The sequence below is a fragment of the Maylandia zebra genome, linkage group LG8, assembly GCF_041146795.1.
Source record: "Maylandia zebra isolate NMK-2024a linkage group LG8, Mzebra_GT3a, whole genome shotgun sequence".
Classification (NCBI taxonomy): domain Eukaryota; kingdom Metazoa; phylum Chordata; class Actinopteri; order Cichliformes; family Cichlidae; genus Maylandia; species Maylandia zebra.
In genome coordinates, this window is record NC_135174.1 from 7,906,068 (window position 1) to 7,921,994 (window position 15,927).

Below are 15,927 nucleotides of genomic sequence, written 5' to 3' on the forward strand. Positions count from 1 at the left end.
AGAAAGCAGCTAGTTCAGTCACTCATTGATTAGAATGGCAGAAAGTGTTGAATAAATACTTTACGTTGTTATCCTGAAATGCACATTCACATTTTTGAGACATTTTTCTGGCGTTGCTGATGTGAAACTAAAGTCAGAATTCTGAGATAAAAGAATTCCGAGAAAAACGTCAGAATTCTAACGCAAATATTTTGCCAGTGATATACTGATGATTAGCACATATTATCAGGATATAATGAGAAGTCTGTGAAGGTTCTGAGTCATCCAGGTCATCGTAGTCAAAGGAGCTTGCAAAGAAAAGCGTCTGGACTTCTGAAGAAGAAGCTTCTCGGATGAGAGGTGAAACTTCTTCAAGCAACTTGAAGAAGTCCAGACGCTTTTCTTTGCAAGCTCCTTTGATATAATGAGAAGATAACTTTAGATTTTCAGAAATTTAATAATGAAGGAAACTGTTACACAAATCTAACTGTATGAAAGTTACCAAACTCATTCATGTTTATCACATAAATCAGGACTATCTGTAGTGATCAGTCAGGCTGAAGAAGTCACTTGGATGAGTGATGAAATGCTTTTCCCAAGTCCAAATGAAAAGAATCAGCTTTCTGGGATCCATCGGGCAGTTTGCCAAAGTAAAAGGTGAAGGTTGAGTAGTCACGGGACTACCAGCAGCTGCAGGAGTTAGCATGTGTGAATAGTGAATATGTTGCGCTAATCTGGCAGACATCAAAACATTTTATGCAATCTATGAACAGCTTGACCTGCTGTTAGCACAAAAATACATCCTCTGTGGGCTTTGTATATCTTCAGCAAATCTGATGGTAGCTCTCAGTCAAATTGGTGGCATCCATACTCTGAGTATCGTGGCTCTTTGCTCAAAATTCCATGTGGGTTCATTTTCTGTGCGCAAGCAACAGGCGGACAAATGTTCCACGGAGCCGTGCTGCTAGAGTTACTAAAAAAGACTCAAATAAAGCACAGAGACCATCTGCAGCGTGCATGCAAGATCTAATTATTCTAGTAAACTATGAGTCAGACAGTGTTACTGCATTTTTTACATTGTTATTTCATAAGACAATAAGTAAAAACTCTTACAGATGGAATAGCATGCTGCACCAAATACTTTCAGCATGCTTGGAAAAGAGAGGAAGCCAATAGAAAAATCTGGAAACTCCACATGATTTATTGTCTTGTTTATTGTTTGTGAGTACCAGGATATGTTCATCCTGCTTTTGTTTCCCAGAAACAATGACTAAACATCTAGCGTCATTGACGAGTTATGTAAATCTGTAGCTTTTGTAATTGCAACATAGAAATTTAAAATATTTGAGGGAATATTAGTCAGGGGCTTATCTTGTCTAGGGCAGCATTTTGAGAGTTCTTTCCTAAAACGTGGTGATTTGAACTATTCCCATTCCCGTTTTCACACGCAAAACTACCCTAGAAATACCTGGCATGCTGTCTCTTTGGCATGTTACCAATATGGAGTGTTTTGAAGTCATTTTAGCATAAAAACTGAAGAGATCAAACACCTCAGAAGGAAAACTGAGTATTTGATGTCAGTTCTTGAGAATCGAAGAACGATGGCTGCTTTCTTTGACAGCCATCTTGCACAACAGATGTTTGATCATCCTGAAAGAACCGAAATTAGTGGACAAGGAGTAACAAGGCCTTTAAAAAGATAACAACCCACCTGAGACACAGGATATCATGCATTTGTTTGATGAAGAGCTCATGGCCTCGACTTTCCACTACAAGCCTGTTTGCATATTAAATTATGATGTTTTGCCACATATATAGCTTTTGTAACTGGGTCTTTATTTTGTTTCTAATAATAATGGATTATTTTTGCATTAACTAAATCATTCCACAATGCAACCACATGACAGTTAATAAGTAACAGCAGAACCCTAGACATGCACACACAGTACTAAATGTAATGTAACGTACTGAAGTGAACTTTATCAGCTGATGATTTCCAACATCGCAAAGTTACTGAGTTTTATCAACTGCCAGCACTGAAAGAAAAAAATGCATCCCTCAACTAACAGGCTAATAAAACAAGATGGTTAAAGCTTTAAATGCCTGAGCCCCCACTGGGGTTGTTAAATACTGGAAAACAAAAAAAACACATAGGGTCCTCTTAATTGTCAATTTACGTGGTTTGGTGGGTATGAAACATAAAAGAGCAAGACTGATGACTGATCCGTTAATAATTCACATCACAGTGAGAAGCGTTATATGGTCAGGGATTTGGCGCTCACGGAAGATTTTAAGAAATTCTGTACTAAAAAGCACAAAAACCCCAATCAAAGGTCAGCTTACCTGGGAATTCCCAGAGATGAGAGTGGCAACTTAAAGGAAAAGCAACATCAACATAATCTGTTTCTTTTCAGAAAAGCAAAGATCCCAACATTAATTAAGGCAGAGGTAGCAAACATGAAGCCGGGTGACCAGCATTGGCTCAACAAAGACTGCAATCACATCACAATGGACGGCATTGAAAGATGTCAGGGATGGCAAAAAGTATACGACTTTTAAATGTTTTTTCATAAACACCTTTGTCCTACTGATTAAGATCTCCCCAAAGACATTTAAAGTACAATAATAAAGTAATAGAGAAACAATTAAATGACAGAAAAGCTCCTGTTTTTTCACTATCTGCTTAGAAATGTCTGTTTTTTTCACATTAATCATAATAATAAATAAAACAAATGAATAAATAAAAAATATTTAAAAATAAAATAAGTGATTTTGTATGATATAAAAAATAACTTTCCGCTGAATACTTACAGGACAATTTGTGAGACTTTTATTTTGTAATTTTCCACATCTATTACTTACAATTTAAGCCCCAAGAGTCATGCTGGCAGATTTCTTTCAGTAACACCATTCCTTTATCATGCAGGAAAAACTGAGGCACACTGTTGAAATTGCACTTCTTTTTCTTACATTTAGATATCTCTGGGATTGAATGTGCAGTTAAACTACTCTACTATGACAGAAATGGGAGTTTGGTCTGTCCCATTTAAAATGATGTGAAATTAGTTTGAAATTCATGAATTAAGACATTTGGAGCCTTCAGAAGTGACAGCACAGTACACAGTTAAAGAAAGTGTTTATTACCAGTAAACATCCTGCATCTGCAAACATTATTTTGCATATGATAGATTTTAACATTCCATTTGGTTGGGTTGTTTTTAAGTTGATTCATTAAAAATTGTATCCACTTTTTGTTCCATTTACTGATGTTTTGTAGGTAGAAAGTTCATTTTTGACCCTTTTTTACAAAATATCGCTAAATACAGAATACATGAAGCCTTTAAATTAGACCACAAACTCACCGGGAAAATGTTTACCGAGTCGAGAACTTAAGCGAGAAGTTGATTTGTTGTCTCGTGACTTTCACTTGAGCCTCTTGCAGCTAGCTTGTTACACATCTCTGACCTTTTAAGAAAGTATCAATCTTGGTCAAGCCATGACTGATGAAGATTAGAATTGTGCCATTAAGATGGACAAAAAGACCTTAGTGTGCACCTGTGCATTCAGGTGCCAAACCTCAATTCCTGAGTCCTATTCAAACCCAGGCTACAGGGTTGACATTTGAACTCTATCCAGGAAATTTTAAATAAAACCTCGGACCAAAAAATAGATGTTCCTCAAGACTTACATCCAAGGTCATATATAAAGTTTTGTTACTGATATTGTCATCTCTTTAACTTAACTATATACGTGTATTTATACACACAAGCCTGCTTAATTCACTTTCTGAACATCTTTATCTTGTTTTTTTTCTAAAAAGACTAAATTGACGGCACGTCAACAAGAAAACCAACTAGACATAACTACTTGATTCTTCCACTTTATATTTGGGTGAATGTGACAGACTGCATATCAGTTTGACATAAATACCATGATCTCACCAGCAGGTTTGCTTTGACTTTGGCATTTTGGATAAAAAATCTATTTTTCTGAAGCCTGACATGACAAGACATGCAGTGGATTTGACTAAGAAGCTGACAACAACATGCATTTTATCAATCATATGATTGTAATTCCTTCCTCTAAATAGGACCGTGAGTTATGAGATGAACATAATGCTTGACTGAAACTTGTCATGGAGACATCAAACTCACTTTGAAAATGGTTCCTGTGGTTAGAAATCACACAAGTTCTTTTCAAACTGTCCAACTTGCATTTGTGTAGCAACTTGTTATGCAAGTTTCACTTTTCAAGGGAGCATTAATCTAATTTTAGGGCATTTCTGAGTAAGATTAGACTCAGTTTTGAATTGCACCATTGGACTAAGACACACAAAAAGTCTTCAGTGGGCAGCAGTATATTGGCATGCCATCTTTGATTCCCTGACCAGTAATTAAACCCAAGCTGATGCACTGAGTGAGCTGCATTATAGCCATTAGCCCATCAGGGACCCACTACATCAGTGCTTTGAGTACCCTAAATGACTGACTTTTCAAAAGCACTGAATCACTTGAGGAAGTGTTAAACAAAATTTGTGACCATCAAATAACTGGTTTTCAGGGTTAACATCAAGAACAATTTTAACAGATAGTTTTATCCTTGATATGTCTTTAACTTATAGTTGTTAACCTTTTGAAGAAAACATTGAATGTTATGGAGCTGTCCAACTCACAGAAACACATGAATCCACTGTCTTACACATACTCAAGATATGAGGACTGAGGAATATTAGTCTCAGCATTAATTTCTGCCCACTCATGAGTGGGTATCAGTATAGTGCCAAGCATCACTCTCTGACTGGGAATTGAGCCTGGGCAGCAGCGATGAGAGCACCAAATCCTATTGAGTAGAGGATCAGGGACCAACTAAATAAGTGTTTTGAATATCAGAAATTGCTGATGTTTTGAATGTACTCAATCGCTGGCTGATTCCTGGGTTCTGATGATGGTTCTGAATCCCCACTTTAGCACTTTTGCTGCAGCTTTCTCCTCATTCTTAAATTGGAAAAATGCACATGGACCCAGTAGCAGTACACAGCCATGCCCTAAAGTATACCCTGCTTTATTATTCACTTTGCTTGAAGTAAGGCCATGGTTTAATAAATGGGCATAATTCTTTGTTCAATAAGGCTTGAAACTAAAGACTGAGACCACAAATGCACTGGGAAACAAATCAAGTAAGAAGTTGATTCATTTCCCCAAAGACTTTTGTAATCCTATAATCTTAGGTCTTTTTGCAGCCATCCAAGCCAAAATGTCAGTGTTCTGCCAGATAAAAAGGTGCATGGAATGAAAATCTATTTAATTAACTGAAACCTCATTTGTGAAAAAGCTTTAAGAAAGAAAGAAATGATCAAAGAACTGAAGAAGGCTCCAACACTTTAATAGAAGTTAGCATGCTGCTGTCTAACTACTGCCTGTGTTCTAAATCCCCAGAAACTAAACATGTTAGACCTCTTTGACTTTACAAATGACACTTTTTGCTAAATTATTGAATCGGCCAATCACAAGGCAGAAATTTGGCTTGTTTAAGCATGTAGTCATGGATCAAGATGATTGAAGTGACTTTGAATGTGACATGGTTGTTGGTGCCAGACAGGCTAGTCTGAGTATTTGAGAAAATGACAGAGTCCACCAGTGTTGGTCAAGTTACTTGAAAAAAGTAATCAGTAACTAATTACTGATTACTTCGCTAAAAAAGTAATCCCGTTACTTTACTGATTACTTATTTTCAAAAGTAATTAATTACCTAGTTACTTAGTTACTTTTTAAAAACATGATTTACAACCTGAATAGGTGATAAAGCGATAGATCTTTCAGCCCAATTCTACTTTTTCTACATAATCCATCCTACAAAATGTAATCAAATGGAAAAGTCTCTTTTTAAAACTTGTTTTATTAGTTTTCATCTTTTAACTTCATGCATCAAGCAAAAATGTAATTATATGCAACATTCGCTGACTGGAAGAAATTTGTTTAACATTTAAACCTATTTTCTGCACATTCCAGCACATAAAATAAAATATTTTTTTGTGTTTACACTCAGTCTTTCAAATAAATGCAAGTGAAACACAGCAGAAAATAAATAAAATCAAAGACTCAGCGGTCCTGTTGCTCTATTTTCACCTGTATAGCAGGTGGAGGTTTGCCCTGGTGCAGGTGAGCCGCAGCGCTCAGTAGAAGAATCCACGAGTTTGTCTGTGAATTTCACATTCCAGCGGCAGCGCACTCGGTGCTTGCTTGGAAGTTAAGGGTTTTTTTCACTGTAAAAAGAAGTTTTCTTCCCACGCAATGAACAGCGGACACTAATGTTTTTGTCACTTTTTACAGAATCAAACTCAAAGTAAGGTCAGTATTTCCACGCTTTAAACGCTGCACGCTCATACTCTCCCGCACTCGATATATTATCTTTTGTTGATCTGCACACAGCTGTTGCCACGAACGTCGCACTTGCTTACGTCATTGTTATGAGACACTCTGGCAAAAAAATCACGGTTTTAGTAACACAGTAACGCAGCGTGCTTACGGGAAAGTAACAGTAATCTAATTAACTTTTTTGCAATAGTAATCCCTTACTTTACTCGTTACTTGAAAAAAGTAATTGGATTACAGTAACGCATCACTTGTAACGCGTTACTGTAATATCTGGTGTCCACACAGCAATCTATAGAGTTTACATGGAATCTTCTGAAAAAGAGAAATTATCCAGTGAGTGGGAATTCTCTGAAGGAAAATGTCTTGTTGATGCCATAGGTCAGTGGACAATGGTCTTTGGTATCACGCCTTCCAATAAGCATTGAGCTATTAGGAACGCAAGTATACAGAACAGCATCTCACACAACACATTAAACTTAGGCTACATCAGCAGAAGACCACACCTGGTCCTAAAAAAAAAAAAGGAAAAAAAAACAAACCTGGTCCTAAGAATAGGTATTTGAGGCTATAATTCACAGTGACTCATCAAATTGGACAATAGAAGTTTGGATAAACATTGTCTGGTTTGACAAGTCTCATGTTCAGCTGTGACGCTCAGATGGTAGCTTAAGAATTTGGTGCAAACAACAAGAAGGTGTGGATCCATCCTGCCTTGTTCAGGCTGCTGCTGGTGTTGTACAGGGTGGGCCATTTATAGGGATACATGGGAATGGTTGGTGATATTAAAGTCCTGTTTGTGGCACATTAGTATACGTGAGGGGGCAAACTCCTCAAGATGGGTGGTGACCATGGTGGCCATTTAGAAGTCGGCCATCTTGGATACAACTTTTGTTTTTTCAATAGGAAGAGGGCCATGTGACACATCAAACTTATTGGTAATGTCACAAGAAAAACAATGGTGTGCTTGGTTTCAATGTAACTTTATTGTTTCATGAGTTATTTACAAGTTTCTCTTTGTTCACAGCTATTGACATGTCGAAGAGGTTAACACGTGAGGAGCGGATCGAAACTGTGTTGATATCTGGTGAACGCAGTAACCGGGTCATTGCAGCAGATTTCAATGCAAGACACCCTACGAGACCACCCACCTCCCATGCTACAGTTAGCAAACTGCTCGCTAAGTTTCGTGAAACTGGTTCAGTGTTGGATTTGCCAAAATGTGGACGCAAGAAAACTGTCACTAATGAAGAAACATCAGTGGCTGTGCTAGCTTCATTCAGCAAGAGCCCACAGCGTAGCACTCGCCGCATGTCACTGGAGACTGGCATTAGTCGAACATCCCTTCGGCGGATATTAGCTACTTACAAATGGCACCCTGACAAACTCCAGCTACTGCAGCATCTCAACGAGGATGACCCAGATCGGCGCACAGAATTTGCAGAATGGGCAAAACAAAAATTGGAACAGGACCCTCAGTTCGCGCAGAAGATTTTGTTCAGTGATGAGGCAAACTTTTATGTGAATGGTGAAGTTAACAAACAAAACCACCGCTATTGGTCTGACACTAACCCACATTGGATGGATCCCTCCAAGACTGTTGGAACAACAAAAGTGATGGTTTGGTGTTGTATATGGGGTACAACGATAGTGGGTCCATTCTTCATCAATGGAAACCTCAAGGCCACTGGATATTTGAAATTGCTACATGATGATGTGTTTCCCTCTTTATGCACTGAAGCTGGCACGTTCCCTGAGTTTTTCCAGCAAGATGATGCACCACCACATTATGGGTGCCAGGACCGAGCATTCCAAGATGAACAGTTTCCTGGAAAGTGGATTGGTCGTCGTGGGCCAGTTGAATGGCCCCCAAAGTCTCCCGATCTGACCCCCTTAGACTTTTATCTTTGGGGTCATCTGAAGGCAATTGTCTATGGTGTGAAGATACGAGATGTGCAGCACCTGAAACTACGGATACTGGATGCCTGTGCTGGCATTTCTCCTGCGGTGTTGCTATCAGTGTGTGAAGAGTGGAAGAAGAGGGTTGCATTGAAAATCCAACACAATGGGCAGCACATTGAACACATTTTATAAGTGGTCAGAAACTTGTAAATAACTCATGAAAGAATAAAGTTACATTGAAACCAAGCACACCATTGTTTTTCTTGTGACATTACCAATAAGTTTGATGTGTCACATGGCCCTCTTCCTATTGAAAAAACAAAAGTTGTAACCAAGATGGCCGACTTCTAAATGGCCACCATGGTCACCACCCATCTTGAGGAGTTTGCCCCCTCACATATACTAATGTGCCACAAACAGGACTTTAATATCACCAACCATTCCCATGTTATTACGGTGTATCCATATAAATGGCCCACCCTCTACTATCGAGGTATTTTATGGCACATTCGGGGCTTTTTAGCACAAACCTAAATGCCACAGCCTACCTATTATTGCCATCTTTGAATGGTTGCTTCCAGCTGCATAATGTTGCAAAGCTCAAATCATCTCAGTGTGTTTTCTTGAACACATACGAAAGTGAGTTCATTGCACTAAAAAAACCCTCCAATAGAGAGCGTCTTCATGATGTGGTGGAATGAGTTCTCAGCAAAATCTCAGAGGAATCCAACTTCAGTGTATGCCAGGCACACACAAGGCAGTTCTGAAAACAAAAGGGGGCCAAAAGAGCGAGTGTCTATCCCACCAGTGTGAGAAAACTCCTTGCCTATATGACCTACAAAAAAGCGGATAGTTTGAATCAGTCAATTACAAACAAAAAACAATGCACAGATTACATTTGGAAGGTTAAATTTAAAATATTCTCCTGAAATATTTATATTCGTATTTTCAGCACTTAAGTCAGTGGTTTATAAATAAAGTTGGCTTAAATTTTAAATAAATTAATAAATAAATACGTAATACTACTACTAATAATAACAAAAAAAATCATAATAAAAAAATAATAATAATATTGATGATAATGAACGCTGTCTTCGATTACTACTGTTAAAGTTGATGGCCAATAGCCTGCGAGCAGAGGCGGGGCTAATAGAGTCATAGACACGTGTACTAGGAAGTAGGAAGTAAATACAGAGCACTCGGAGTGCTGCTGGAAAGAAGTGAGTAAACCTGAAAGACTTATAAAGAAATTAGCGATACAATAGATTTAGGATAAAATTGAACTGTGCCGAATTCATTACTTTCGCTTCACAATACCAGAAACAGCGTGTTTTGGAAATATGACACTGATATTTTTAAAAACAAAGCGAATATTTTAAGAGAGCCGGCTTGCTTTCATTTACCTCTGTTTTCTGTAATCTGCACCTTGTGCTCCTCACGTGTATTGGTATTTAAAACTCGATTCGCCAGAAGGTCTCCACGAAGACCGGTTATATCGCAGAACAGAGCAAAGGAAAAGGAAAAGACGAGAAAATGAAAAAATAGTTAACAGCTGTTGACAAGAGTCAGCTGTCATTTAAAGCTGATTGTATACGCACACGAAAGGAATACGTTTAACTTTACGCTCCAAAATGAATCCACCCGTACGAGGCGAATATTTTTCCTATGTGCTCCTCTCTTGTTCATTGTAACACTACCAGGGTTTTACTGCTGCAGTCTCACATAGTCTGACAGTATTGTTGGCACACCTGCCAGTTACAGAGACCTGGGCACAAATGTTTAGGAGCTCTAGCCGACATGTTTTCATGATCAGGCTTTTTTCTTTCATCCTTTCTTCAATAGTTAGATATGACAAAAAGCAACGTGTATAACACAGAGAATAGTTTTTATAGACAGCATCATACCTTTCTGGGGAAAATTTTTAAAGTAGCCATCCCAATCATTCTTTTCATTAACTCATGGGTGTCAAAAATAAGGTCCAGGGGCCAGAATCAGCCCACCAAAGACTCCAATCTACCCACTGGATGGGTTTGGAAAATATAATGGAGGGCATATGTGTTTGACTTTTAGCTGTACAGCTTTTTCTAATGATAAAGACCTCCTCCATGACCATTCACACTACACCAACGTAAACAACTAATAGGTAAACAATTGAATAACAGAAAGTTCCTGTTTTTTCACGATCTACTATAGAAATTTACGATTTCTGTAGTGGGTTCACCTTAAAAAGGAGCAAAGCAAAATAAAACAAAACACAAAAAGACATTCAATTACAAAAAAATAAAGTTTTATAATCACAGGACAGTCTGTGCAGTGAAGTAAGAACTTTTTATCTAATTCAAATATTCATTAAAAGTTCAAAGTCAAAGTAAACTTTATTGTCATCTCTGCTATATACAGTACAGTATATAGAGAGACGAGATGACGAGGCTCCAGGTCCATTCAATGCAAAAACCCCCAACAATAAATATAGGAAGAGTAAGAAGTAAATATACACTTTAAGACTGAGGTAAGGGGAGTAAATATACACTTTAAGCTAAAAAGGATCAATAACAATCTAACTTTACAATTTGAAATTGAGATTTAAAATGACCTTGAAGACCTTAAAGTGACCTCAATTTAAGCTCAAAGCAACATTTTTTTTATTGTTGAAATGACATATAATATTAAAATATCTCAGATATTAAACGTTTGATTAGATGTGTGCTTAAACCTATTTGCAAGAGTTTAAATTGTGTGGTCCACTTACATCTAAAGTGGGCTATATGTGGCCCACGATGTAAAACGTGTCTTATATAAAATGGAAAATGAAGAACAATTTAAAAAAATTAAGCTTTTTTTAAAAGGATAATGTGTATTTTATAATTTAATTGTGTGTCCTTTCACATACACATGCACACACGGCTCCACCTGTGTACACCCGAATTATCTTGCTTGTCATTTTGCTGAATGTTGTCTTAACAACTTTAAAGTGAACTGCAGCGTCTTCATCTTGAATTGCTTGAACAAAAAAAGAAGAAGAAAAAAGAACAAAATAGGCAGTTTCCATAAAGGTTGCATATGCCTGTTTTTTTTTACCCTCTGTTGTTTGATATTTCCCCTTCTACTTGTTTCATTCATTTTGGAAGTAGTGCAAATACAGCAGTTAGCTGTAGACTAATTTCTTTAGCAGTGGAGGTGAGAAAGGAGCAGGTAACAAAAAGGAGGACTGCATTTTACACTTTATATTATTTTGTTATGATAAATATATATATACATGTCTTGATGATCTGAAAGTTTAAGAGATCTCTTTTTCATCTGTGCCTTGGATGGGTCCCCAAATGTGGTGGGCCCTGACTGCACATTGGATAATGTGGTTTAAATTGTATTGGAAGGTAGAGACAGAGCAAAGTGCCTTGAGAAGATAAAACTAAATTGAATTGAATAAGTTGAATTGACCACAAGGGGCTGAACTTTTCAGGCAGATATTGGGCTTACCAAAAGTTAACAGGCTTATTATCAGACAGAGCTTATAGGCACTCATATTTAAATAAAAGTTTTACTAACAACTACTACTAACTGATTTCACTGGAATTTAAAAAGTGAATATTGAATATTAACATGAAAATCATTTGGTGTGTTGATGATTGAAACCCTAGGACGGCAGTGATAATAATCATAGTGCAGCAATAGAAAAAAGAAATCCAGGATGTTAAAATGCAAAGCAAACAGGATTTGAAACATCTTTTTGTTCCACTGTGTGCTGAAAAAACAAGGTGTGAGGCGTGAGTCAGTCACACGAGGGCTGTGCATTAGCATGTGTGTTGACTTAAGAGGAGTCTTGTTGCCTTATAGGATTACCTGAAAGCAGCCTTTTTTGTTTTACTCTAGTTTTCAAAGTCTTTCTGCAGTCTTTCTGTCGCCTATCTTTTTGAATATAATGTCGATGTGCCACGGGCTAACTTTTAGTGTGGCCGTGTTGTTTGTTTAGGTCTGTCACTATGCTAGAAGGCTACAGCCCTGTGACCCAGGCCCTGCTGGGGACTCTGTTCACATGGGGTCTGACTGCTGCCGGAGCTGCTCTGGTGTTCGTCTTCTCCAGCCGACAGGTAATGAGTGTCACTCTGAGCTCCAGGAATCGCTCTTCTAAAGAAATACTAGCAAATTATTTGGTGAGCTAGAGTTTTCCACTCATGAACTTAGTGTGACCTGGTCAATTTACAGTTGCCTACATTTGGTGACAAATTTTAGAATTTATAATTTTTATATATTTTTTTAATCTGAAAGAACGGTGCTATCTCAAATGAATCTACTACTTTTCTCTTATTTTGAAAGTTTGGTTGCTGCAAGCCAGCTAGACAGGGCCCTTCCATGTCTCATGTTTTCTCTGTTTGCTGGCAGCTCCTACAAAAACAAAGAGTTCCTACCAGGGCCACTTGAGACTGGCTCTACAAGTGGGTAAATCACCATAGACTCCCATGTTGAAATGTCCAACTAAACAGCATTCAAAAGCAACACAACTAAAAAGCAACATTAAAAAACCCCCAAACACTACAAAAGCTAAAAAAAGCAGAAGTGTTTCTGGGGATACAATAATGTGACAGAACAGACATTTTTGTTCCTATTTTCATTGTATTTCATTTAATGTCCTTGTGTTTTATGTGATTCTGCAGCATTTTTCTATTTGCGGATATTTTCAGTCTGTTTGATCTCTCAGGGCCACCGTAACAATCTGCGTTTTTGAATACAGCTAGTTTTTAGGTTCCTTCTGTTTTTCTTTCTTGCTTCTGTTCTACATAACAGATCAAGTCGAGTGAATTCATTAGAATTCAAATTTAAAATGATAAACTAGCTGGTAGAAATAACCTTAAAAGTGACTTTTTATTTTTATACTTTCAGTACATTTCAAAGCCTGCACTTCAAATTTTTCTTTAACAAAAGGTTCTATACTTCTGTAGTTCTTAAGTTATGGACATGTGAAGTTTTGCTACTAGTCAGGCTTAACGTTTGCAGTGTTTCTGATAGGCAGCAATCACCTCAGCTAAATATGAGTCACTGCTGTCTCATCTATGCTTGTGCTGTTGGTGTCTTTTATAACATTTTCACTTAATTATCTTATTCAGTGTTGATTAGCGCTAATCAGCAGATATGTGTGTCTGTGGTTGGCATCCATGCTGGATTTTAACTCAGCACGCCACTCTCTCATCCACGTGTAGTAATTTATGGTGGAAAATTCAATAATGTTAAGAGTTTAAAATGAATGCATTGCAGCCAGGTCAATTTTTAATTTATTAGCGGCAGATATTCGCTGTTTGCTGAGCTATCAGTGCCAGCATTTATAGTGGTCGTCAAATGAAATAAAAAAAATTAAGACTAGATGGAGGAAGCAGTCTTAACCCATTAAATGAGTATCGATGTTGAATAGTTTGTCCATCAGAGAGAGGAAAAGCCACTCTGCTACTTCCCTGTTGACAGCACACATATTTGGAATCGCACAATTTCAAAAAACCAGCTGATCTAAGTAAAGTCAGGCAGAGCACAAGTGAGTAAATAAATAACCACAGGTAACACATTTTAGGAGAATCTGTTTATGTTTTGTATGTCAAAAAAAAAAAAATGTTGGTGGATATATTCCAAGATCACATTTTTAAATCACCAAATATCTGCATGTGTATTGGTCTTAAAAACCTGATATCAGTCTTTTCTAACACACAGTCTCATACATGTGTGTTCTGCTTGGATATCAGCTGCATTCAATTACAGCACAGCTGGACTTTTTGTGACAAAATTATTTGTAGGTGTGGAATGGATACACACAGTTGAATAATTTATTTATGTGTTGGTGTGTTCACCATCACCCGACAGCTCACCACATATAGAATTTAAGTCTATGTGGACACACAGTGAGAAAATCCAGAACACTTTAGCAGCTAGTGATGTCAATATTTGTTTCTGCAACCTTTAAGTGATATGATAAACCGTAAATTTATTCAGCTAAATCGCAGAGAAATGAATCAGAAAGCATGAAAACACTGTGCAAAACCTGCACACTGTTTGATGTATTTTTACCATTTCTGACTCCGGTAACACATGCCCATTTTGCCGAGTTAAGTCGATGGTGAGGAATGCACTGAACTGCTGGCTCTTCCACTGTCAGGGTTACTACGATATCGATTTCCCTGCCTCACTCACAATCTCTCTTCTTGTCTGCCCTTTTCAGAAGCGCATCTTGGATGGAAGTTTAGGCTTTGCAGCTGGGGTGAGTAAGGTTTCATTTGAGCTGAACCACATACTCACACATACATTGCTATGAGGTGATTGGCTTTTAAACGTTCCACTGCAGCAAGGCAAGTTTCCTCCTCATAGAGAGAAACTCTGACACATCCAGCTGCCATGTCGTTTCATTAAAAATCTGAGAGAAGTGTTCCCCTGCAGGTATCACCCTACAACTGAAAATGCATCCCCTTAACAGCACTGTCACTCATTCAATTACGATGTTTAAATCCCTGCAGTACGAGCAGTTTATAGATATAGATCACATATATCAGCTGGCCTTGTTGGGATGAGTGGATCGATACTATCATTAGCAGTGTTGGTGTTGGTATCAGATTTATAATAGCATGATGAGATTGATACTTTGGTTTCAGTTTCTTCTCTTTACATTTAGTACTGAGAAAATAGACGTCACTCCTTGTTTTGAGGTTTCTCACGTAATGTCATGCACACTTTGTCTAAAGCTGTCTGCCATATTGGACGTCATCTAACCAGTGGTTGCTAGGTAAATGACTGGTTGGCAGTGGTTCCTGGAGGCGGCACTCAGTCAAAGCTCTCACTCATCACATGAAATTCGAATCCCGGTGACCTCAACCTCAAGGTCAAAAGTCAGGTTTTCTGAAAATCTTGTGAATGCGATAACTTTAGAACAAGGTGATTAAACTTTTTAATTAAGTGCTCCAGCTTGAAAGTGTGAGGTAAAGTGCAGGATCAGATGGATGTAAGCCAAAAGAGCTGTAGTACTGGCTGCAAAAGAGCTTTTATTCTTTTTTAAAATCTAACAAAACCAAAGTTAACCAAAACTAGTAACAACGTTTCTATTTTTCTTTGATTTACATGAATGCTGTGTTTCATCTCATAGTGTTTGGTCTCTTCTTTTCTTTTAAATATCTTTGTTTGAATTGTAGTCCGTCTGCTCCTCCTCTGCAAAAGTTACCTCATTACTCCACATTAAAAATTAAAAGCACATATACCATTTCAGTAGACAAGGAGCCTTCTTTTTTTTTTTTTAGGCTTTTATTGTGAAACACGCAGGAAGATGTCATGGAAAACACAAACTGTATATAAGATTTACATTCGAATTCAGATTCATCTGCCATGACAACTGGTTACTATTTGGTGTCCTTTATTTTGCCACTATAGAGAGAGAGAGCAGCCATCCTACATGTAAAGAGTGGAAAAAAGGGAAGCGTTAATTTTCAGGGAGAGCAGTGAGATGTGAGGAATATGTAGTGGACAAACAGGCATGAGACAGATGGATGTGAGGCTGGGAGACAGATGACTTTATGATCTATTCATAAAGTCATTCTAACATTTGATCTTGTGCGCAGTAATAGTTGACTAATGCATGCAAACTAGCCACTGCGGTTACGTAACGAACAACAACTCATCTGTCATCAGTGTGGTCTGATACTATTTCACC

General features: G+C 37.7%; 1 protein-coding gene across 2 annotated transcripts in view; it reads left to right on the top strand.

Annotated features, from left to right (window-relative positions):
- The first annotated feature begins 9,428 nt into the window (after positions 1–9,428).
- The window catches only part of slc39a11 (solute carrier family 39, member 11), a 173,943-nt gene continuing 167,444 nt past the window's right edge, over positions 9,429–15,927 (top strand). For both annotated transcript variants that reach the window (XM_004557522.4, XM_076887255.1), the window contains exons 1-3: positions 9,429–9,472; positions 12,223–12,340; positions 14,452–14,490. In XM_004557522.4, the coding sequence (XP_004557579.3) occupies positions 12,233–12,340; positions 14,452–14,490 (147 nt within the window). In that variant the 5' untranslated portion in view covers positions 9,429–9,472; positions 12,223–12,232. The remainder of the gene's footprint in view (positions 9,473–12,222; positions 12,341–14,451; positions 14,491–15,927) is intronic.